Source organism: Oenanthe melanoleuca, chromosome 7, assembly GCF_029582105.1.
Source record: "Oenanthe melanoleuca isolate GR-GAL-2019-014 chromosome 7, OMel1.0, whole genome shotgun sequence".
NCBI classification, from domain to species: Eukaryota; Metazoa; Chordata; class Aves; order Passeriformes; family Muscicapidae; genus Oenanthe; species Oenanthe melanoleuca.
In genome coordinates this window covers 30,010,103-30,032,302 of record NC_079341.1, presented here as the reverse complement: position 1 = coordinate 30,032,302, position 22,200 = coordinate 30,010,103, and the positions used below count along the sequence as shown (strand labels likewise).

Below are 22,200 nucleotides of genomic sequence, written 5' to 3'. Positions count from 1 at the left end.
TTTCTTCCAGTCTCAGCGCTCAACTCCGGCGAGGCTGGAGCGCGGCGCGGGGCTGGGCAGGGCGGGCTCCGCCGCCTCTCCCGGGGCGCCGCTCGGCAGCGGGGGCGGCGGGGCAGCGGCACAAAGTGCGCGGCGCCTCCGCTGCATCGCTGCTGCTGATGCCCCTTCGGCGGCCGCGGCTCCGGGAGGATGCGGCTCTTCCTCCTCGCTGCAACTTTCTGGGGATTGTGCCTGGCGCCAGGTAAGCGCTCCGCGCCGCTCGCCCGGCGCTGGGAGCCGCCGTGCCCTCGGAGCCGCTCGACGGAGCCCCGACCTGCCCGCGGCCCGCGGAGCCCCCGCCGCTGTCCCCAGCGCTGGGCGAGGAGAGGCGAGGGCTGCGCCCGGTGCCCCTCCGAGGATGCCGCCCGGAGACAGTGGGTCGGTGCCACCGGAGACAGTGGGTCCGTGCCGGTGGCAGAGGCTCGGTGCCCAGCGGGTCCGGTGCCGGTGCCGGTCGGTGCCGCCGCAGCGCTCCCAGCAGAGCTCGGGCTCGGGCTCGGGCCGGGGGTCTCCGCCGCGGGACGAGGGGTGCGGGAAGCGCTGCTGGAGAAACGCTCGGAAAAGCTTCGTTTGCATGATAAAGGCGGCTGGCGAGGGATGCTCCGCCGCTTTAATTGTGCATGGCAAAATAGTAATTAAAGCATTTGTAATTCATTAGTAGCTGAGTAAACCCGTCGGCACAGATAAGAGCCGGAGTGTGCCCATGAGCCGGGTTGCTCCGTGCGGGGCGCGGGCGGGTTTCAGCGGGCGGGCGATGGGCAGCGCCTGCGGGGCTGTGCCGGTTCCGGTGTCGGTACCAGTGTCGGTACTGGTGTGGGTACCGCTGTCGGTACCGGTTCGGTACCAGTGTGGGTACCACTGTCGGTGCCGGTGCCGGTGCCCGTCGCCTCCTGGCGGCGGCGGCTCCAGCGGCGGAGCGGCCGCCCCGCGCCCCGCGGGAAGGAGCATCAGCAGCAGAGCCGGCATCGCTCGGCATCAGCTGAGCGGGGGCACGCTTGTTTTACTTTCTATTTGTCAAAGAGATGCTTGGGCTGAGCTGTTGAGTAGCTAGGAACAGTAAAATGAGAAGGGGGAAGGGTAAGGAACGTTTCTGGAGCGTGTTGGTTGTTTGGTTTTCTTCGGTTTTTGTTTTGGTTCTTGTTTTTTAATACCATTGCTGTTATTTAAGGGCAGGTTAGATGAAGCGTTGAGCAAATGGTGTCCCTGCCCATGGCAGGGGCTTGGAATGAAATGATCTATAGATCCTTTCCAAAATAGAGTATTCTATGATTTTGAACAAATCTCTATTCGTTCCAGGTTCGGGTTTGCAAATACAGTGTTACCAGTGTGAGGAGTTCCAGCTAAATAATGACTGCTCCTCTCCAGAGTTCATCGTCAATTGTACAGTGAATGTTCAAGATATGTGTCAGAAAGAAGTAATGGAAAAAAGTTTTGGTAAGAATTTAAAATTTATTTTTCTGTTTACCTGGTTTAGGTAGCATTTGTTGCTTTGGGCTCCACCCATTCATGGTGTTCAGCTACAGATGAATCTCGTGTCCCTACTTGAAGGGACTGGATTCAATGTCTTATACCTCTGAGTGGCTTTGCAACTCGATGAAGTGAAACATTTTCCTTTAAAACTGGTGTAAAAACTGAAGGATGCACGCCAAATGTTGATAAAGCTGGTTAATACTCAGCCTTATGGGTCTCTGATATAGTTTCCCAGCACTGGGAAATTAATAACAACAAGTTAGTTTAATCTCATTACAGTTAATTACATAGGCTTTTTCCCCAAGAGATAGAAGAGCATTAAATTAGTAATTCCCTCCTTTCTTTTATTTACTCAAGCAATTTATATACTCTGAAGGTTCATCTTAAGGGAAGGAAAGTGTAGTCATCTTGCTTTCATCCATCAAGCAAAGAAACCATCAAGCAAAAGGGAGAAAGGGTTTCTTAAAAAAGGGGGAGGGGGGAGGGAATTTAGGGGGGAAGAGAAGGGCACCAATGGATTTGTCATACCAATTTTTAAGATATTTTTTCCCTTATTGCAATTAATAATGAAGTTAACATATTAGGACAGCAATGTGTCCAAGAGGAAACAAGCTGTGATTCTGTACCTTGCCTCTATTGTCTTTTGAGCTGTGTTATAAATGGATTTGTTCAGAATCATGGAAGGCATTTGAGATTTAGAGAGAACTGTCAGGTCTTACACTACTCTGTTGCTCTGTAGCTTTCTACATGAGCAGAACATGAACTTACTGGGGACTCTGGGGCAGTGTGGGATGGCAGGAAGGGAGTTGGAGCTCATGGAGCCTCCAGCTGAGAGGTGCTGGGCATTGGGATGGGCAAGGAGCAGTCCTGGGGAGCCCCAGCCTGGATGTGCCCCTGTGCCAAGGGGAGCAGGGGGCAGATTCAGAGCCCTGATGTAAGGGGATGCTGCTCTCTGGGACTGCCCATCTCAGCTCTGGTGTTTTGCTGCTAGTGTAGATCAAGCTGTAGTCTGTCCTTGCCCAGTCCTCCAGGAGCAGCAGGATGTCTCTGTACCCAGCAAACGTGTGCAGCCATCCGTTCTGAACAGCAACAATGGTCCCTGGGCTTAGCAAACTCCTCTTCCAAGTGCTTGTCAGTCAGCTGGCCCCACCTGAGCTGGTAATTTCAGGTCACTGTGTAATCAGCCCTGGATAAATAATAATTGTTGTTATGCATCAAAAGTAGCAGAACCACTGACACCCTCTCACCCTGGGTAACACCATCCACAGTGATTCCTGCTGTGAAATACTTAGTACCTGTCCAGTGTAGGGGGTGAAAAAAGCTGGTTTTAAGCTGTTTAAAGGAAGATTAGTCTCTCTTATGTTATTTCTTACTGAGTATTTTATTTCAAGTTCACTTGAAAAGGATGGTGGGGATGTGAGATAGTTACAGCTTGCAAGGTGATTTTAAAATCTTGAGCGTCTCTAAATGACTGCTTGAAGGCTTTGCTATCTCCACACCACTTCTGTGGTACTTTCATGAGGTTAGACAGGATGTTGAGGTGATTTGGAGGGCCCTAGATATGGTAGTAGACACAGACAAAAAAGTCAGATTTGAACTCTTTTCATTGATGCATAACTGTGAATAAATGGTTTGCAATACAGTAAATAAGCAGCTCTTAAGCTTCTTGGTGGGTTGGTTGATTTTTTTTTTTCTGTGCAATTTTATGTTTTCCCTGAGCAGATCCTTGGATTTTTCCTTTAGGAGGTTACTAGCATGCTGTGCGTAGCAGGTGCCACTGTTCCATTACATTTACTTCTGTAAATGCATTTCTTATTAATTTTAACTTCAGAGATTGTAAATTTGAGCCAGTTAATAAATTAAAAATTTAACCTATTTCAAATTGGATGAAAATTACGTTACCAGCTTAGTTTCTGTTACCCTCAGTCAATTTTAGAGAGGGTTAGTTGTAAAACAGAGATGATTCAGTTCATCATCCTTTATTGGTTTTGTTCCTAATTGATATTTAAATGTGTGCAATATAAATGCCTTACTCTCCCAAGTTTTATTTAATAATTCATTCTACTTCTACCAGTATATTTCATAACCTGATTCTTTTGGTTGTTGCCTATTACTGAAAGCTGAAGTGTTTCAAGTATTGATTTTAATTTATACTAGACTTGAGTTTGAGCTTTTAACCCAGAATATGAAAGATGTGAATTTGCATTTATTTGACAGCACAGTCTCATAATTAGAGTTTTTTCCTCTTGACTAAATACAGTCAAAGGAGTGCAATTTTTATAGATTAACCCATTTTTGTCATTAATAAAACATAGCTGTGCCAGTGAGCAAAGTGCTGCAAGTTCCCTCCAACCTTATTTAAAAGTTGAGTGCGGTGTTTTGAGATAAAGCTCATGGTGTGAGTGGGTCCCATCCTGCTGAGGGAGCCCCCCTTCCTCTGCAGGAGGCACCAATCTGTCTGATTTGCTTTGGGGGGATTGCTGGCTCACATTCTGTGCTGTGCCTGCAGTGCAGCCCCAGCTTGTGGCCAGGGACTCTTTTCCATGAGGATTTGCTCAGGGAGTTGAGCCATGGCAGACCTGGGGCTCAGCCTCATTTCTGGATTAAACCCCCTCTCCTAGAAACAACACGGTGGCAAATTACAGCTCTGGGCTGTTCTTCCCATTTGTGCTCTGAAAAGTTCCTTATGCCTGTTCACAGTTAAACAACTGCTGCTCAGTTTCTCTAAAATCAGATGTCACTGGGTTCTCTCAGAGCATCATCTCAGCTCCAGGTGAGAAGTAGCAGCAGCTCAGGCATGTTCCTAACCCAGACCTTAAAAGGCTGTTCCTGTGGCAGCCTCTGATGTGAGCAGCTAAGAAAGCAGGTGTTAGTAACTTTTTTTTTTTTCATTAGATCACCAGGAGTCTGATCTCAGCTGTTTGTTGTACCAGGACATTTGCTCCTTTGGACAAATAAACGTGAACTGAGAATCGAGCAGCAAATGGCAAAATATTTTTCTCTCTTAAGGCTGAGTTGTATTTAAAAAATTTGCCAGAAAAAGTTTAGTAATTGTTAGCATTCTGTTCCAGTGGGAGATCCAGGAAAAACAGTATTTTTCCCTGTGATAAAAAAATCTTGCACTCAAGACTGTACCAAGAAATTTTTTATCCCACAGAAATTAATGTAAAGGATAAGTTTCTAGTGCATTATTAAACTGGATAAGCAGGTGTTTAAAAACTGTGTAAATTGAATGTTTGACAAGGATCAAAGTTCTTACAATAATTCTACTTGCAGATACCTTGTGGAAATACCCATGGTGGATTCCCTGCTCCCACTTGCCTCTCTTTCCATTCTATGGACTTTTAAATTGGAAATGTCAGTGCTCCTTCATTTTTAGAATATATATAACAACAAAGAAATCCCAAAGTATATTGGGATCAAGTGAAACATCTTGGTGATATATAGGCAAGTATATAATGTGTATTTGCTGTTATATATGTTATATATCATAGAAAACATACTGGCAATGATAGCCTTGCCTTTTACTGAGGAGAAGAGTTATCTGAGCATAAAGGCTGATCTAAAACCTACTCAAGGCAAAAGGAAACTTGCAGTGTGAATACATCAGCGAGGGATAAAGCAGGAAGGATGGGACAGTCAGCCCAGAGAGGTAGCCAGTCTCCATTTTTTGGAAGTTTCTGTAAATAAACCTGCCCACATGCATGTTTTGTACAACACACCTTCTGCTTTAACATAGTGGTGAACATACTTTTGCTAACTTTTGCAAGGAAAAAAAGAAATCATCCACAGCGGCAATGCCAATACTTGAAAATATCAAGGATTTTTTTTTTTTTCCTTCTGGAAGCAAATTGGGAAACAATCCAATTATTGTATTAATCTGCAATGAGAAACTCAGCTTATTTATTTGGTTTACAATGGTCCTTTTAATGTATTCAATTAGGATATAACTCTGCAGTGTAGTTAAAGCAATTACTGTGATTGTATTGTGCTTAAAAGTAGTGCATGGAAACACCACGAGCAAGATCAGCATATCAGTGTTGAATTAGAACTTTATCTATTTCTTTGAACTCTTTCCAGTATTGGCTTTCCCATCATTTGTTTTATGAGTGGCTGTGTTGTATGATGAGCTGGGCTGTGGTAAATTCTTTACCTGTGATTATTGCTTGGTTTTGCCATGATTAAGCTGTTCATGTGTGCCTGTGAAGGATTACAGAGCCACTGACTTTGTTCTGTGTATAGAATACATTAGCACTAATATTAATTGCATATTTATATCAAGGGAAAATTATGTTCCGGTGTGTTTTTATTGACAAAGTGATTAAAACAGCAAACAAAATTTAATGTTGCCAGAATTACTGTAGGCATTAAAGCTTTAATAGAAAGTTGTTGCATCCCCAGTAACCATTTAGAAACAGTAAGAAACATCCACTAAATTGGATTTTTTTCCCCTCTACACATTTTTGGTCAAAGGATATCAGCATAACTCAGCAGAATCTATTGGGGCTTGGGTTTTTTGGTTTTTTTGTTTGCTTGTTTTTTAATCAAGGCAAAGCACAATATAATAAATTTTTATTGACAATTTTAAAAGATAAATAAAAATTTGCATGGGACAGTTGGTACCTACAACATCACATATTGTGCTATCAGGTGCCCAGTGAAATGAAGACAAAATATCAATATTGGAAACACAGTTCACTTTTGATATTGAATAAAAGACTTGCAGTGGATGTTGTTAATTTGCATTGTATGCTGAAAACTTGGATCTGTGGATACATTATCATTCAGAAACACTTTTTCTCAAATGTCAAAGCCATTTCCTTTTACTTTTAGATTTTTTTCCAATCTTTGGGTTTCTCAGAAAACTTCCAGCCACTTATGGGATGAACTGACCTGAGTGTGTCAGCTAAGGAGAAATTATGAGAGCAAGTGTGCAGCAGTTGCTGTTCTGACTGCCTTTCAATAAAGAAAAGCAGCAGTGGAGTGAACAGTTCAAGCAGTGACAAAGATCTGAGTGCAGAAGTGATGAAGGCTGCATTATTTTAAGGAGATGGGGTATCTGGTCCAGCGAATTTCATTTTTCACAGGACATGGACAATAGCTTTTGATGTTATTTTATTTCCCAGGCTTGTATGAAAGATACACAAATGAATTTTGTGATGATACAGTGCCCACAGCCTGGTGTCTCTTAAACCTCTGCCAAGAGTTTCCCATTGCATTTCACACACAAATGAGTTTGTGTTTCCAAACCTTCTTGAAGTCTGACCCTGTCACTCCCCTTAGCTCCCAGTGACCTTATCAAAACATTGGCAAGCAGGAAAGCTTTAATTAATCCAAACACTTTTCATTTCCATTTTTCTTTGTAGGCTGGATGGTTTTCTTCGAAAACTTGACAAAACTGGATTTTGCCACTTACCAATAAGTCTTTGACACTGGAAAAAGCCATATAAAACACAGGAAAATTCCTTCTGTTAAGTTGAACAGGCTGTAAAACCCTGAGCATGAAAGTAGCTCAAGATTTAAGAGCAGAATGAATTTCCAAAGTTCTGGCATGCAAGTGCCAGCATCTGAACCATTCCACTGAAATTGGTAAGGACATTAATTAGGGATGCAGCAGGACTATTCAAGTGTAACATTATTTATTTGACTTTTTGTAAGGATGTCACATTTTAACATTTGTAAAGGCAAAAGGGCTGTGGCTTCCCTTCATCTCAGCATGTAAGGATTGTCACAAAAAGTGTTCATACAGGATTCTGAAAACTGAGTCCAAGTTCACCTCTGTCTCTACAAGATCAAGTATATTTAGGTCTTGATAGCAAAGGACTTTTGGATCTTGATACCTTTGCATCAGGTAAGAGGAGAGAATGGAAGGCTGTGAGCCAGCTTTTTTGGGAATATTGTGTGTTTTAGTGCTTGACTGTACATCCACATCAGTGAGCAGAGAAACAAATAAGAACAGTAGGAAACAAAAGATTTATTAGATATGCAGGTGAAAGCTGAGCTTTGACCTCTCATCTGTAGCCTCTGTGGCTTTAAAAAAAATATTTGATAACACCATCATTAGCATCTGTACTTCACTTTCCCAGCCTATGCATTTTTAAGCATTTTAATGCCATGCTTCAGCTTTGAAAGCACTGACAAAGACTTTTTTGCGATGGTTTTGTTGTTAACAGCACCTATTTGAGTCACATTTCCAGATCCAGAATTAGAAGGCACAACTTACAAAAAGATATCAGGGTAATCTAAACCCTTGTCCTCTGCCACTCAACAATTGTCCAGTTTTCTCCTGAGCTGATTTAATTTCTGCAAAGTGTCATGTCAGGGTCAGGAGGAGAGTGAGGAGGCCAGACTTTCATTGTCAAAAGCTTCCTGTTACCTTCTGAAAAAAACGTGCAACTTTTAAAAAGTGCCAAATGTATTGAGGATTTGTGATGATATTAGGTTTTCATACAAAATCATGATGACAATATGCTAAGTAAATCAGGTAGGATTTGATGGGGGGTTTTAATTTTGAGGGGGAGTGGAGAGGGCTGGTTTGTTTTATTTTTAATAGAATTGTATACTCTGTAAGAACCTAAAGGCATGAATATGCTTTTATCTTGTCTATATAATGCATCAAAGGGAAGACCAGGATGAAATAGCTGCAGTCCTAAAACACAAGATTAAAAATCAGGAAGCGTGTGCATAGCTTTGCAATAGATTTCAAGTCACATACATTTAGTGCATTTGGAGTTTTTTTGTCTGGGAAACACTGATCATGGTAGCTCACAGTATTTCAGTAGCTGTTTACAAGGTGATTAGAAAATTTCCTAGCAGAATTTCTGGCAAGGTACAAATTATTTAAACCACTTGTCTTGCCAGCTTTCTCTCTGGAGTTCACAAGGATAAGAAGAGTTAGTGTGAAGTGAACCTTACAGGACATGGTTGGATGTGATCATATTTTATACTTGCTTAAATTGTTTGGGGTTTTTAGTAACAATGAATTTACAGCCATAGCTGAAAGGTTGTGTGTTGAGGAAGCTTAATTCAGACTTTAAAGCAATAAAAACATAATCTGTCTAAAACTGCAGTTGTTTGGGGAAGCACAGTGTCAGAAGTGATTGATTGCTCTTCAATATTCAGTCACCTTCTACGATATTTAGGACCTTATTAGATAAAATATTTATAATCACTTTTTCTAGAAAACAGATGACAATAGGACCTCTGGAGTCTGTCACTGTTTGATGTATGTGAACAGGTACTAGCAGAGGAACTGATAATTATCACAGCAAAACCACTGGAGCCATAAAAAGACGGGAATAAAACCTAATATGGCAATTAAAAAAAACTATATATTGAGAACCTATTTGTGTATAGTCTGAACTCTAATTCTGTAGCATTACTGATACAGTAAAATGCAGAAATAGTCTCATATTTTATGTTCCTTAGAAAGTGATGTTTGTATATTTACATGTTATTCCTGCACTAGTATAAATTCTCATTTAATTTCTTGGCAGACATCAGAAAAGAGCTTTTGTAAGCCCTGCTGGGTGCTGAATTTTGCTTGAGTGCAGGATAAGCTAGTGACAGTTTAGGATAAAAAATAGAGAATGAAATACATGAATACAATCACAAAGCAAGCATGGCTAGGCAGAGCACACATCAAGCCCACGCACAATGGGAGGGAAAACTTGCACATTCACCAAGAGCAGAAAATGGAACGTTTTGGTGGCATAAGATAGTTGTAACTATGTGGAATGTTAAAATAAAGGAGTATTGGTACATAAGCATAGACCTCAAGTTTATGAGCAACATTAAGAGAACACCCAACCAAGACCCTGTGCAATTCATGCTGATGCAAGAGCTAGGATGTGTTCTCCTGAGTTTTGTGTGCTACACAATAAATTATCCACTGTGGCCAATTTCCCACCTTTGGCTTAGAAGAGATGGGCAAGATTTAAACATCCAGTCTAAGAGCTGAGTGGAGGTTCTGCCAAAATTGTAAGTGTATGCCTCAAACTTGCCTTGATCTACCTGCTGGCTTTCTCAGCTTTAAGATACAAAACTTTTCTACAGCTCTTTTTTTTTTTTTTTTTTTTTTTTTTTTTTTTTTTTTTTTTTTCTTCCAGCACCTGGTGCAGTCTTGAAAGGCTCAAGGATGCCTCAGTGCTGGGCCCTAGTTGGACATAGTTTCTTTCTAAGCTGCAGAAGATTTATGTGACAGGTTTGCTCAGAGGGCGTGCAGGGGTTTTGCTAAAGCACTGTTTGTGGAATGAGCTGCACAAAACTGACTTCACACAGGCCTGTGAAATTGGTTATATACCAATCATATACCAATATATGGTGTAGGAAAAGCTCTCTTTTAAAAAGTGGAGTGTCAGTCAGAGCCCATGAGATCAGAGAACATCTCAGTGTTGGCCAGAGTGACCGTGTCCACCTGACTGAGACAGAGAAGAGAGTTTTGTGGCCACGAGGTCCTGGGGTGAAGGACAGGGCTGTGCCATTGCAGAAAACAGTTTCTGAGTAGCTGGGTCACAGGAGGTGACTTTTTTTGGAAATGAGGTCGCTGATCTCGGGGGTGATACCCTGGTTGCCAGTTTTGGCTTCAGAGAGCCTCTGTGCATTCTGCTGAAGGGCACTCCTGAGAATAAAGGTGCAAGTTGCACACTGCTTGGATTGTGGTTGGCTCTTAAGAGTTGGAGAGTCATGCTTACACAGCATCTTTTTTGTCAGCACCTCCTAGAACAGAAGAATCAGAGGTGTCTAATAAGATTCTTTTCAATCAGTAAGAGAAAAACCTTGGATCTTCTGCATAAACTCAGTGTAAGAAGCAGATGTGATGTCACCTTTTGTGGTTGTCCTAGTAACAAGTTACACTGTTATTCACCAGAAATGCACTGGGCTGTACAGATAAAGTAGAGGAAAGAACACTCACTTTTGGATTTGAATAAATGATTGCTTGAATTGTTTGTTACAATCAAGACAGAATGAACCTGCATGTGGCCAAAATAGTGCCAGGGTGCAGATGCACAGGACTAGACTGGATTCAGCTGAAAAAAATAAATATTGCAAGCAGGAACTATAGAAAAGCTTTAAGATTTACACCCATCCCTTCATTGCAAGGAATAAGGGAGAAATAATAGTTTGGGTTTTGACACTGTCTAAATGTGTGATGATTTGTGAGGCAGAGAGAGGTGTAACTGTGGGCAAGTTGCTTAGTCTAGAAATAAATTTTCAATGCCAAATTTAAGCCCAAAACTGCATTAAAAAAAAAACAAAAAAAAAAAACAAAAAAAAAACCTGAAAACAAATGTGGTTGTCATAGGTATATGTGACAGGAAAGGGTGTGGAATATTAGCACATTATCACACCTCTGTTCCAGTTCTGTGTACCACCCTCTTTTCTTGAAAATTCTGCATCCCACAAACTTTGAAGCCAAAATAAAGGAAAATCTGTTGGTCAGTAATAGGTCCTTCACAGTAAAACATCCTTATAGCACCTAAACTGTTGTTGGGGATCTGCTGAACCCGTGAAAAAGGACAAATTACTCTGTATTCATCCATCGGGTAATTGGGCAATAAATATACTAATTGAGTGGTCGTAAAGATGTTAACTGATCACTAGTGTCAAAAGTTGAGGGTGAGTAGCTGGGAATGACCCCATCCCAGTAAAAGTAGAGTGTAAAAAGTGAAATCTCCTTGCCTAGCCAGTGACTCAGAACAATCTGAGGTAGAAGAAAAGCTTCCAGAAAGGTTTGCAATTATTTTTCTGGGTGATATGTTAATGAATGCATCAAGCTGATTGCTCAGGCAAGAATACCCAGTAATTAGCAGTTATGTCTGTGCTATGAGTCTTATGAGGCAGATAACCATTTTCAAGAACTGTCTGCAGTTCAGCCTGCTGGTGGCAAATGATTCAGGGAGATCTTGGGCATCATTTTGGAACTGGCTGAGCAGTGCTGCAAAGGAGGAGTTTGAGGACAGATCTCTGGATATGACCCAGAGAGGAGGCTGCTGTCCTGGCTGAACTCAGTGGGGGAGCTCAAGTTGAAGGAGATGATGTTCCTGCCATCAGATCATGAAAGTCAGTTGTAGTAATGCATTTCCTACCAGAAGTATGATAGGAAGAAAGTTTAAAAGTAAGTGAAGCCACAGCACAAGTGTTTTAAAAATGTCACTCCTGCAGTGTAACATTCCCTCTTTTCCCACCAACTTCTGTGCCTGTTGGCATTGTGTCTTCCTGTCAAGATACTGCAGAACCAGAGACAGAGCACAGCCCTTCAATGCTGATCAAGCTTGCTTATACCTGATGCTTTGTAAAAAGCACTTAGTGTGATAGCAGCTGGTTTGTGAGATCAAGAGAATCTATCAGTACCTAAAGGAAAAAAATCTTGGATGTGAAGGGCATGTTGTTTGCAAAGGAGCTGTTAAAAACCTGAGGAAATGCTGAGTTTTTAATGTAAAAAATATTTCTGAAATTTAGCTTTCTGGAATAGGGAATGGGAATAAATGATCATTTGGGTGTGAAATTTCCTATTGTAAGGCATTTACTGAAAAGCCACTGGAGAAGTGTTACAAGGGGATTTTGCTGCTAGTCAGATTATTCTCCCTATTTAGGTGTGAACATGGTCCATCTGTTCATGAAACTTTGAGTAGTAAAATTTCAGTCTATGCAGGAATACTGTGTTTTGACTTCAAAGGGAGCTCAGGACTGTTCTATGGGATTGATCCTGGAGAACAGATCTGCTGTAAACACCTGGAGTTAAGTTGCAGGACTTTGATTTTTTTTGCAGGAGAGGTTTCCCAGAGTTGCCTGCCTCAGAAAGCATTGTCTAATTGTTCACAGCAGTGAACAATTCCAATCTCCTAATCTATGGGAGAAGTGCAAAGTGTGATATTTCAGGGACCCAAGCTAATAAATCACTAGTTCAAATTGTGAAAAGAGCTTTGCAGGAAACCTGTGAAAAGGAAATGGCAGGAAGAGAGTGATCTATAAAATGATGGGAATAGGAAATCTGCCAGGGTCAAAAGCTTTTTAGAGGCTTGGTCTTTGAGGGGAAAGTCAAATTCACTGCTGTTCATATGGAAGACTGAGGAATGGCTGAGTTTGGTTGAAATTTGGGAAATAATCTGTGATGAGGAAATGTGAGATTAGGGAATGGAGAACAGTCATTGTGCCTGGTTTAATTGAATACAGGAGTCCTTTCTCAAGAAGGAAGGGAAAGGAAAAATATTTTTGTAGCCACGGGAAGGGTCATGTCTGCCTCTGCTCTGCCTCCTCCTCTGCAGGAGGAATGTGGACAAAGCACCAGGTCTTTTTGGGGAGCATCAACTGGGATTTTGGTATTGTAAAGCTGGTATTTTTAGTATTGTGTAGTGGCTGCACCACTGAGACTCCTTGACAGCAGTGGTTTGTCAGCAGAGACAGAACTCCCTTCTTCTTGCAAACTGTAGTAATAAAGATTGCATAGCTTGATCTGTGTGCCTTTGCTGTTACAGGGAGAACAGCCCACAGCTCCTCTTCCTTCTTGAGAAAAGGCTGCACCTGCTGTGTTGATTGATTGAAGCTCACTGGAGACAGAGGAAGATTTAACACTCACTTGAGGGCTTCTCTTCATAAGTTAAACGAGGAAGATAGCCTAAAAACATGTTTCAGAGTTGAGATTTGTAGAGGGAGAACACAAACAAGGAGACCCCTGCATTGTTGGGATGGCAGCAGTGTTGTGACAGTATAAAAGAATTGCTTTAATTAAAAGTCTCTGAAGACAGGGAATCCTTCTTTCTGAGCACAAACAAAGGGTGTTCTGCTGCTACTCAGCACTCAGAGGTGCAGTGGCTGATGCCAAGCTGCAGAGGTGTCTCCTGGACCATGGAGGTGCTGTAGTGGTTATTAAGTCCCTGGAGACTGAAGTATCTGCAGGCACTGTACATCCAGTACCTGCAGGTCATATTGACACCTCACTCCATCCAAAAAAAGCCTCAATCACTGTGCATTTAAAGACATTTTGGGACCATGCCATAGGATCCAAAGGCACCGTTCTCCAAGGGAATCCTGTTCCCTTGGTTTTCAGGAGGAAAAATATAAATTTTTTGAAAATCCTGTGTTCAAAAGGAATAGGGATTTTATCATCCTTAGGAATACCCCTACCTCTTTTTCTAACTACAAGCAGGCAAGCATCCATTATCTATTTCTATTACGTGTGTGTTTTTCTAAGACACAATTTCTACAGTATCACTTGCTGGAAAATTTTGGAGTAATGAGATGGGGAACTGCTATAACCATTTTCCACTGTGACAGAAGAAAATACAACCACGTATTTTAAAGCCTTTATAAACCATGGTAAAATAACAGCTAAAAGTACATACTTTTTTCAGTCAAAAATAATCTGAGAAATTATAAATTAGCTTATTAATTAAAATTACCTTAAATTACATTCAAAAAGGGAAGACTTTCAACTCAAGAAAGACACTTCTATAGAAATGGAAATTTTTGTTATTGAGGGTATTAAACTTCAAAGACAAACAAGAACTGAGATTACCTGGAAAAGTACTCATTCTTCTTCAAAAAAATTATAATGGGAGGGAGGAGGATGAAAGTTTTGCTGATAATCATCCTCTTTTTACTCTTGGTTACTTGTCTGTGTGTGGCAAAGGAACAAGAAAAGGAAAAAAAAAATTCTCAAAAGACAAATTAAGAGCATAGAAAGCTGTAATTACTTAGACACCTTAACTCAGACATGTTCAGCAATAGAAACAAAACTAATTTTCTCACTAATTGCATTTCAGCTATAGCTATTCAAACAGTTTATTTTGAAAGATGAAGAGTTCCAGTTATAAAATGCATCATTTGATCTACATTATGCAAATTAGGTCTGTAATATTTTTGGTTCCCACCAGAATCGAGCTACAGAGAAATGCCAGGCAGAGCGACCGCGGTGCTCGGGCAGCTGGTCCTGTCAGTGCTGAGGTGTCTGCCCTGAGCACCAGCAGTGCCTTGGGGATGTAAACTGGGTTTGCAGCTGCTTTTGAGAAGGAATCCTGCTGTGAAGTGCTCCCCTCCAGTGTAACCTTGTTCTGTGTCTCAGGAATCATGTACCGCAAGTCCTGCGCCTCGTCGGCCGCGTGCCTGATCGCCTCTGCTGGGTACCAGTCCTTCTGCTCCCCCGGCAAGGTGAACTCCGTCTGCATCAGCTGCTGCAACACCCCGCTCTGCAACGGGCCCCGGCCCAAGAGGAGGGGCAACTCTGCTGTACTGCCAAGAGCACACCTGATAACCACTCTTCTGCTTCTTAAATTTGCTCTGTTGTTTTTGTACTGCTAAACTTCAAGCAAGTTGGTTTGTTTGTTTTTTTTTTTGTTTTTTTTTTGCCCTGGCCCGATTTGTCCTGCATCTTTCTTTCTTCAAGGACGCTGCAATTATTTTCTGTTTGTTTCCAAATCCCTGTCAACAGCAAGGGGAGTTCAGTGGTTGTGTGGAGAAGAGGGGCTGATATTTTTGTCAGCTAATGAGTTCAGTTAGCAGATTGAATTTCCAGTGTGCACTTGAAAATCCCAGCAGGATACAGAACTCCTGTTCCCTTTGCATAACTGGAAACAAATCCATCTGTGTTATTCCTTTTGCGATGTTGTCGCTTTCCTCGGTCATTTCAATTCCCACGTTTTCAAGCTCATTGCTAAGCGTCAGCTTTGCCGTGTGAAGTCATACCTGATGCTCACAAAGGCCGTTCTGTGTGCCTGGCTCGGGCTCTGAGCCAGTCTCCAGGGTCACCTCTTCCACGCTGGGATCTGCTGGGGCAGGACCCGGCTCCCCTGGGCTGCAGCCGGCCGTGGGCTCCTTCTGGAAGGTGCTCAGGAAAACTTTGGCGCTGCCCTTGGTGGAAGAGGCGCGGCGGGAGGATGCGAAGAGCAGCGGGCGCAGGGAGCGGCTGCGGCGCGCCGGGGGGCTCTGGGTGGCCCGGAGGAGCCGCTCCCTGTTGGCGTGCTGCAGGGACAGGCGGCAGCTCAGCACCTGCAGGAACGCGCTGCGGAACTGCCGCGACGAGATGTTGTACAGCAGCGGGTTCACCACCGAGCTGAGGTAGAAGAAGATGTCGGCGATGGGGAGCAGGGTGATGTAGGCCCTGAAGTAGGGCTTGGTCCAGTCCTGCTTTGGCTTCGCAGCAGCCATGATCCGTCTGACCTGGTTCGGCATCCAGCACAGCGCCAGCGTCGCAACGATCAGTCCTGCGGGCACAGAGCGAGAGAGAGGTCGGCGTTCGTGGGGAACACACACAAAGTACTATCAGTTCTGCACTTGTTAGGAAATGGTACCAATTCTTCAGTGTTTTGCTTGACAGCTTTTTCTGCCAGTAGCATTTTTTTTGTTGTTGTTTTTAATAACTGTTACAAGGTCATTGCAGCACATGCTCAGACAAAACACTGCATAGCTCTTGGATGGCGTTTCTTTGTACCTGTTGTCATTTATTGGTTTTCAAAGTGTTCTTTCTCTGATCATCTGTGTCTTCGGAAAGAATGTGGTTTTATTTTGGTTTGTGCCCTTACATTTCTTCCGTCTTTCCCTTTATTTTGCAAAACAAACAAAATAAATAGAACCTATAGCCATATTAGATCAGGCAATACCCAGAAGAGATCAGATTTTTGTTTGTACTTTACAAAAAAGAAAATGTATGCATAATAATATATTTCGTGTTATTTTTGGTAGATTTCCTCTTACAGAAGCTATTTTTAAGTAAAATGTGTATGGATCTTTTTATGGTAATTAAGATACGTTGGGCTTTCTTAAAAATCAAATTCCAGTGGAATTAAACGATGAATGTAAATGAGAAAAACCCAAGCCTAGTCATGAAAGTGTAAGCAGTTTCAGATTGTAAATTACGCTTTAAAATGTGGCATCTGACCATTTTGTATTTATATGTAAATATAAATACATGTTGCTGCATCACTAATGGCATTAAAAAGGGGTGGCTGAAGTGTTGGATGTCTGCAAGTTGTGCGGCTGGAGCGCGTTCCGCAGCATGCCGGGGCTGGGGCTGGCTGCTGCCAGGCAGGAGATGGAGCAGCAGCAAGGCCTGGCTCCTCACTGGCATCCTGTGTGCTCCTGCTGGAAATCCTCGTGTGACAGCCCAGGTAACAAAGTCACTGCTCCTGCTGCTCCCCCTGGCACTGGGCAGTGCTGGCTCACAGGGCAGCCTCCAGTTTAAAAGTGAAATCCTCTTTGCTTCTCTCTCTGCAGGATCTGTGCCTTACAGGAATGCTTGGAGGGAGCAGAAGCTGCAGCCTGGCTGCTTCCCTGTGGCAGGGAGTGTCCCAGTGGGGCAGTTCTCACTCTGTGTCACCTTGTTAACCCCATCCAATGCCTGACCTCTGCTCCCTACAGCAGCACAGAAGCTGTTTAATCCTTACCCCTCTAGGCTGAGCCAGATTGCCCCCACTAAACAGGTCACTGTAGCAATGCCATTCAGAAACAGAAGGTTTTTGAAGCCAGGAAAATGATACTTCACTAGCAGGAAGATGTGAATGTAGCAGGGAAGGGAGGCAGAAAATAGAAGAAAGATTTTTCATAACTTTGAAACTGCTGGAACTTCATCAGGCTATGTCCAATTCCTACCACCAGTACCCCCAAGCAAAGAAAAGATATGAAATGCCTTTAAAAATAAAAAAAAAAAAAAAATTTTTTTTTATAAAAGGGATAATTACTTTAACGAATTTATTATCTCCCTGAATGGGCTACCAAATAAAAGCTGTCCTTTGGATCCCTTGCTTCTGTAATCACTTACTGTTGCAGAAACTTTGTTGGGATGGGGAAGCAGCAGATCTTAAACCTACAGCACTGGCTTAAGAGCCCTGGAGAGCTGTTGTTGGCAGGCCAGCAGTAAATCCATTGCCCAAACCTTTGCCATTTTCAGTTCTTTGCCTGCCAGAACTCTCCTCAGCCACTGCTTCTTTGCTCTCATCCCCTCCCTGCCCCTTTACTTGCTTCCCTGCTTTTCCCTGGCCACCTTGCCTCACTGTTCAGTACCTGATGCGCCTCTGTTAAAAGCTGATCTGAATTTTGTATTAATCCTGCAAATGTTTGTGGCCTTCAGTGCTCTTTTCCTGCTGTCAGCTTAACAACTATAGGGTATGAGTCCTGGCATGGCCCAAAAGAAAATAAGGCCTGCTGAGCAGTGGCTTGTAATGAGCCTTATAAAACAGCAATGGAATGGATTCTGTTGCTTAGCTGGGGCTTTTTCTCTGGTGCAACTTAAACAAAAACTTCACAAGCCCAAATCTGTAGAATTCTCATCAAATTTTACCAGAAGATCTCTTTCAAGTGGGAAGAAAATAAGCTATATTGTGCAATTATATTTTTTTCTTTCTTTGTTGGAAACAGGACTCTTCATCATGCTGATTAATAGTTTCCTAAATTATGAACGCTGCTGCAAAGAACTGTGAGCAAACAATGCATGCATTCATTTTTAAAGCCCAACAGCATTCCTCTGAGATGTCTGGGTTTTCTTGCCTCTATCTGAATTCCTTGGCATTGACCTTTCTTTTTAATTCAAACTGCCAAGTGCTGAAGATACCCCCTTATATTCTTCAGACCCTTTTGTCCTGAAGAACTGAATATTTGGTAGTGTGTACAGCAAGTGAAAAATGAGCTGTTTGTGCCGTTGTGCAGCACAGTGAGGTTTGGTTTTGGGGGTGGGAGGGGATGTCTGCAAACCTCTTGTTTGCCAGAGATGACTAATTGTTCATTTTGCCCTTTGAAAAGATGTTGTTGGCTCAAAGGAGATGCACCATGTAAATAAACATTCTGGCAGACTCACAATATTTTCCCCAGCTTTCCCCCTTGGCACGGCAGCGCGGAGGGAGAGCCTGGGGAAGCTCCGTGCTTGCGCTGCTGCTGTCAGCCTGAGCCTGGACACGGGCTCCTGGAGCTGCTGCAGAGCTGCAGGGTGCCCAAGGAGCTCCAGCAGCCTTAGCCAGCTTGAATGTAAACCACTCTGAATCCTACACCAGCACTGATGCATTTCTCCCATGAGCTTGCTGCCTGACAAGAATAATTCTTCATATTTCAGCTCATGTCCAACTTTGCCTTCCACTCCTCCTTATTAAAGGGGAAAGATCAGTAACTCTGCTTTTTTCCCCCCATTTTCCTTACTACTGCACAGAAATGATACAGAGCAAAGCTTTATCTTTATCTTCCATGGAATTACAATGTTTATAAACAAAGTAATGCTGTGGTTCTGCAACCTCCATCATTGGTGCTTGAAATTTCCACCTTACATTTGAATCATTCCAGTTTAATCATCAGAGGGGCATTAGAAAAATGCCAGCAGAAGCCAGGAGCCCTTGTGTCACCTTCTGTAAGTGAAAACATCTCAGCCTTTAAGGGCAGGAGCTTAGAATTCATTTAACATTGATTCAAATATTTCAAGGTAACAAACAAAATAAAACAGAAGACATTAAAAGATCCTTGTCTAAGGATCTAAGAATAAAGCTAAACCATAAACAAGCCACAAAACAGTTTATCCCAAGAAAGGAATTACCACATTCTACTACTATTTTAATCTGAAAAAAACCAGCCCAAGCACCTTTACAAACAAATTAACAACACTTTAAATTTGGGAATCATTATTCCAACTTCCCAAAAGTCAATCTCACAATATTAATTCTTAATATGTGACAAAGGATCATTTATGTAGTAAAATAAACCTAGCATTTAAGTTCCAATAGTATAAATATTCATTGCTGGCAGAGAATAGGAGTTTGGCAGTCATCTATCCCTTAGCAATACTTTTTTATTACCCAGAACATTCCTCTGGGCCATAGGGGACTGAATTAAATTCATTATGAACTTTATTGGGAAGGATTTTAAATATGTGCAGATGTCTGGTGGATTCCTTCTTCATCCTTCCCCTTGTTCTTCTGTTGAATAGATTTTTGCCCTTTTTTTTGCACCTGAGTACTTAAATCTGTCTCCTTTCATAACCCAATGTTTTGCCTCTATCCTGGCCACTGCCAGCCATCCCAAAAAGCCTGAAATTGTCGACAGGATCATAATTGCCACCAGACAGTGCCAATTGGTTTCCTTTGGAGGCTGCTGGAGACCTCAGGTACAGAGTCCTTTGCCTGTGCACTTAACCCTGACCATCCTGGTGGGTCCAGCTCTGCCAGACCCTGCTGCTGCTGCTCTGTCCCAGCCAGCCCAAAGCATGGTTAGACCTCAGACTTTGCCTCCCTGGGATTTAATTAATGGCACCAAGGCGGGCTCGCAGCATCTGCTTGTAAACTGACATTTAAATGGCAATTGTCAGTGGAATATAAACATATGGTACTGAGCTGTGAGTCAAGTGCAGGCAGAAACGCAGCGGGTTCAGAGGAAGAGCTTTTTTAGCCTTCATTTCACTTTGGTGTGCTTGGCCTGACTATACTCAAAGGCACAACATGACACTAATGCTTAGCCACAAAGTCTTCAAACAGTGCAGCAGAAGTGCCAAGAAGTCCCAACAGAGGGAGAAAGACCACCTTTAATTATTAAGTTTACCATCATAAAGCAATGCTAATTATGAGGAAAGCACTTGGTCCCTACTGGATTCTGCTACAAATGGCTTTGAAAACGTGCAAAGTTACCTTCCCACAAAACAGGGTCTCAATGGTCACAATATCAGCCACTAATAACTCAGGAGAAGGAAAAAAAAAAGCAAAGGCAGAAGTACTAATTAAGAAAGCTACTTGAAGGAGGTGGGATTTTGGTGTGTATTTGTGTTACATTTATTTTAACCAGGACAAAAATCTTGCTTTTTGTTAGAAATAAGGACATAAGGCACTAGTTTATTGTCTTTCTAACTTCCAAGAAGAGTCAAGGCATGAAATGCAGTCTTCAATCCCTGAGATGACCTCCCCAACTGCAGATCAATGCAGATTTTCCAGCATCTGCAGCTGCTCCGTGCCTCTGCTGCTGCACCTCCCTGCAAGTGAGGAGGCAGCTGCCATATGCTTGCTGTCTCCTGACAATTGTCATTGAAATGTCAGTTTACAAACAGCTGTTATTCCATTGCTGCAAGCCTGGCATGCAAGTGCAGAGAGGAGAGCAGGCAGGGGGATGCCTGAGTGGCAGCTGCCCCTCAGCCCTGCAGGCTGCTCTGCCTCGGCGTGGGAAACTGAGGCAGGCTGGGGCAGCTCCAGGAGGGGACTGTCCCCATGCTCTCCAGTCTCAAGGATCTCCTGCTGGCTCTTCTTTGGACAGGGAAGAGTTTGGAGCAGTTTCCTAGTCCTCTAGCAGATGGGTAGAATTTCAGACCCAAGCCTGCAGCTTTTAACAGCTCCCTGTGAGTATCTGGTGTCCAAAAAGTGACTCGACCTCCTCTCTGTCTCTGACCAACTGCAATGAGATGTTGATGAGCAGAAGGGTGGGCAGGAAGGTGGGAAACAGGAACACACCTTCTACTCTACTCCCAGTCCCATCATTACCTCCCCCATCATCTCCCTTGGGTCAGATAGTTTAAAAGCAAGATCCAAAGAGCTGCTGTGTCTCTTCAAGGCCTCTGTGGAAATTGCAGTGTTTATGCCAGAGCTGTTATCTGCACATAAAAGGGTTTGTATAGCACAAAGCATGTGCTAAAAGGCCTCTGTATATCCTAAATTAATCTTGTGATATTCAGTGCTGTCATGCCTGAATCCTTTTTGTACAGCCTGTCTCTCTAGGAAACCTCTGCCTTGCTCTCTAAGATCCAAAATTGGTGCTATCAGGCTAGGAGAGTGGTGAAAAGGATGTAGCAGCATGGCTTTCCTCTTGAGGCAGAAAAGAAGCAGAAGCAAAAAGCCCTTTAGTAAAGAAACAAACTGCACTTTTATAGACTAGATTGTGGAACTGAGAGTAGAAGTGATTTCATTGGTGCAAGAAGGTGACACCCCTTGTAAACATGCTTTCACCAAAACATCACACAGCTCACAGACTCTGCAGGTGCTAATCTCCATTATTAACTATTTCTCTTATGTTTTTTTTGAGCAGCTTGAGAAAATCCAAGGCTGGATTTTCCCCGCTCTCAGCTGTTTCCCACAAAGAATAAGGGAAAAAAAGGCAATAGGACAGATCTGAGGGATAATCCTCCAGACACAGAGAAGTGGCCACACTTCTCTTGCCCACACACAACTGCAGAAGGCTTGAGCAGGCTGCTGGGTTCTCTGTGGCACCAGAGTGCCACAACCCAGCTCCAGCTGGCCCACAGACACACTCACACCAGGTGTGAGACAAGCCTGCACAGGGTTCTGTCAGATCTGCCTGTGTGCCCCTGTGCAGCACTTGCAGCATCCTTTTGTGGGCAGGGATTCACAGCTGGGGTGGTTTCACTGCCCTTATGAGTGCACTCACAACCATTAATCTCCCATTTCCCAAACCCCCACCACCCAATCTGTATTCAGAGCACAATGTCACAACCATCAGTAAGGGTTTTGCTTGAATGAGGGCTGCACTGTGCTCCATGGGCAGGATAAACTTCTGACAAAGATTAAAAACAGGAGAAGAATACTAATGCAAACTCCTCCCTTGCCCCTCTCAACCACATGCAAGTTTCTTCTGCTGAAGGACAAACATTACAGTAATAATAAGCACATATTGATGTACATTGAGGCAAATATAAAATGTATTAACCTGAGAGATAAATATTGATATTGCTTTGTCCGTGTCAATATTTAGTTCAAGGGACAATAAATTTTGATATTCACTGAA

General features: G+C 42.9%; 2 protein-coding genes across 3 annotated transcripts in view; one reads left to right on the top strand and one right to left on the bottom strand.

The window, feature by feature from the left end:
• The first annotated feature begins 17 nt into the window (after window positions 1–17).
• Window positions 18–14,808, top strand: LYPD1 (LY6/PLAUR domain containing 1). The gene is made up of 3 exons (XM_056496371.1): window positions 18–241; window positions 1,336–1,473; window positions 14,573–14,808. Exons 1-3 carry the CDS (start codon window positions 190–192, stop codon window positions 14,806–14,808), a joined length of 426 nt encoding a protein of 141 aa, XP_056352346.1. The 5' UTR covers window positions 18–189.
• Window positions 13,803–22,200, bottom strand: part of GPR39 (G protein-coupled receptor 39) — a 74,553-nt gene continuing 66,155 nt past the window's right edge. For both annotated transcript variants that reach the window (XM_056496369.1, XM_056496370.1), the window contains exon 2: window positions 13,803–15,710. In XM_056496369.1, the coding sequence (XP_056352344.1) occupies window positions 15,187–15,710 (524 nt within the window). In that variant the 3' untranslated portion in view covers window positions 13,803–15,186. The remainder of the gene's footprint in view (window positions 15,711–22,200) is intronic.

Coding starts and splice junctions, on each gene's coding strand:
- LYPD1 (XM_056496371.1), top strand. CDS start 190: ATGCGGCTCTTCCTCCTCGCTGCAACTTTCTGGGGATTGTGCCTGGCG. Junction 242..1,335: donor GGGATTGTGCCTGGCGCCAG/GTAAGCGCTCCG, acceptor TATTCGTTCCAG/GTTCGGGTTTGCAAATACAG. Junction 1,474..14,572: donor AGTAATGGAAAAAAGTTTTG/GTAAGAATTTAA, acceptor TCTGTGTCTCAG/GAATCATGTACCGCAAGTCC.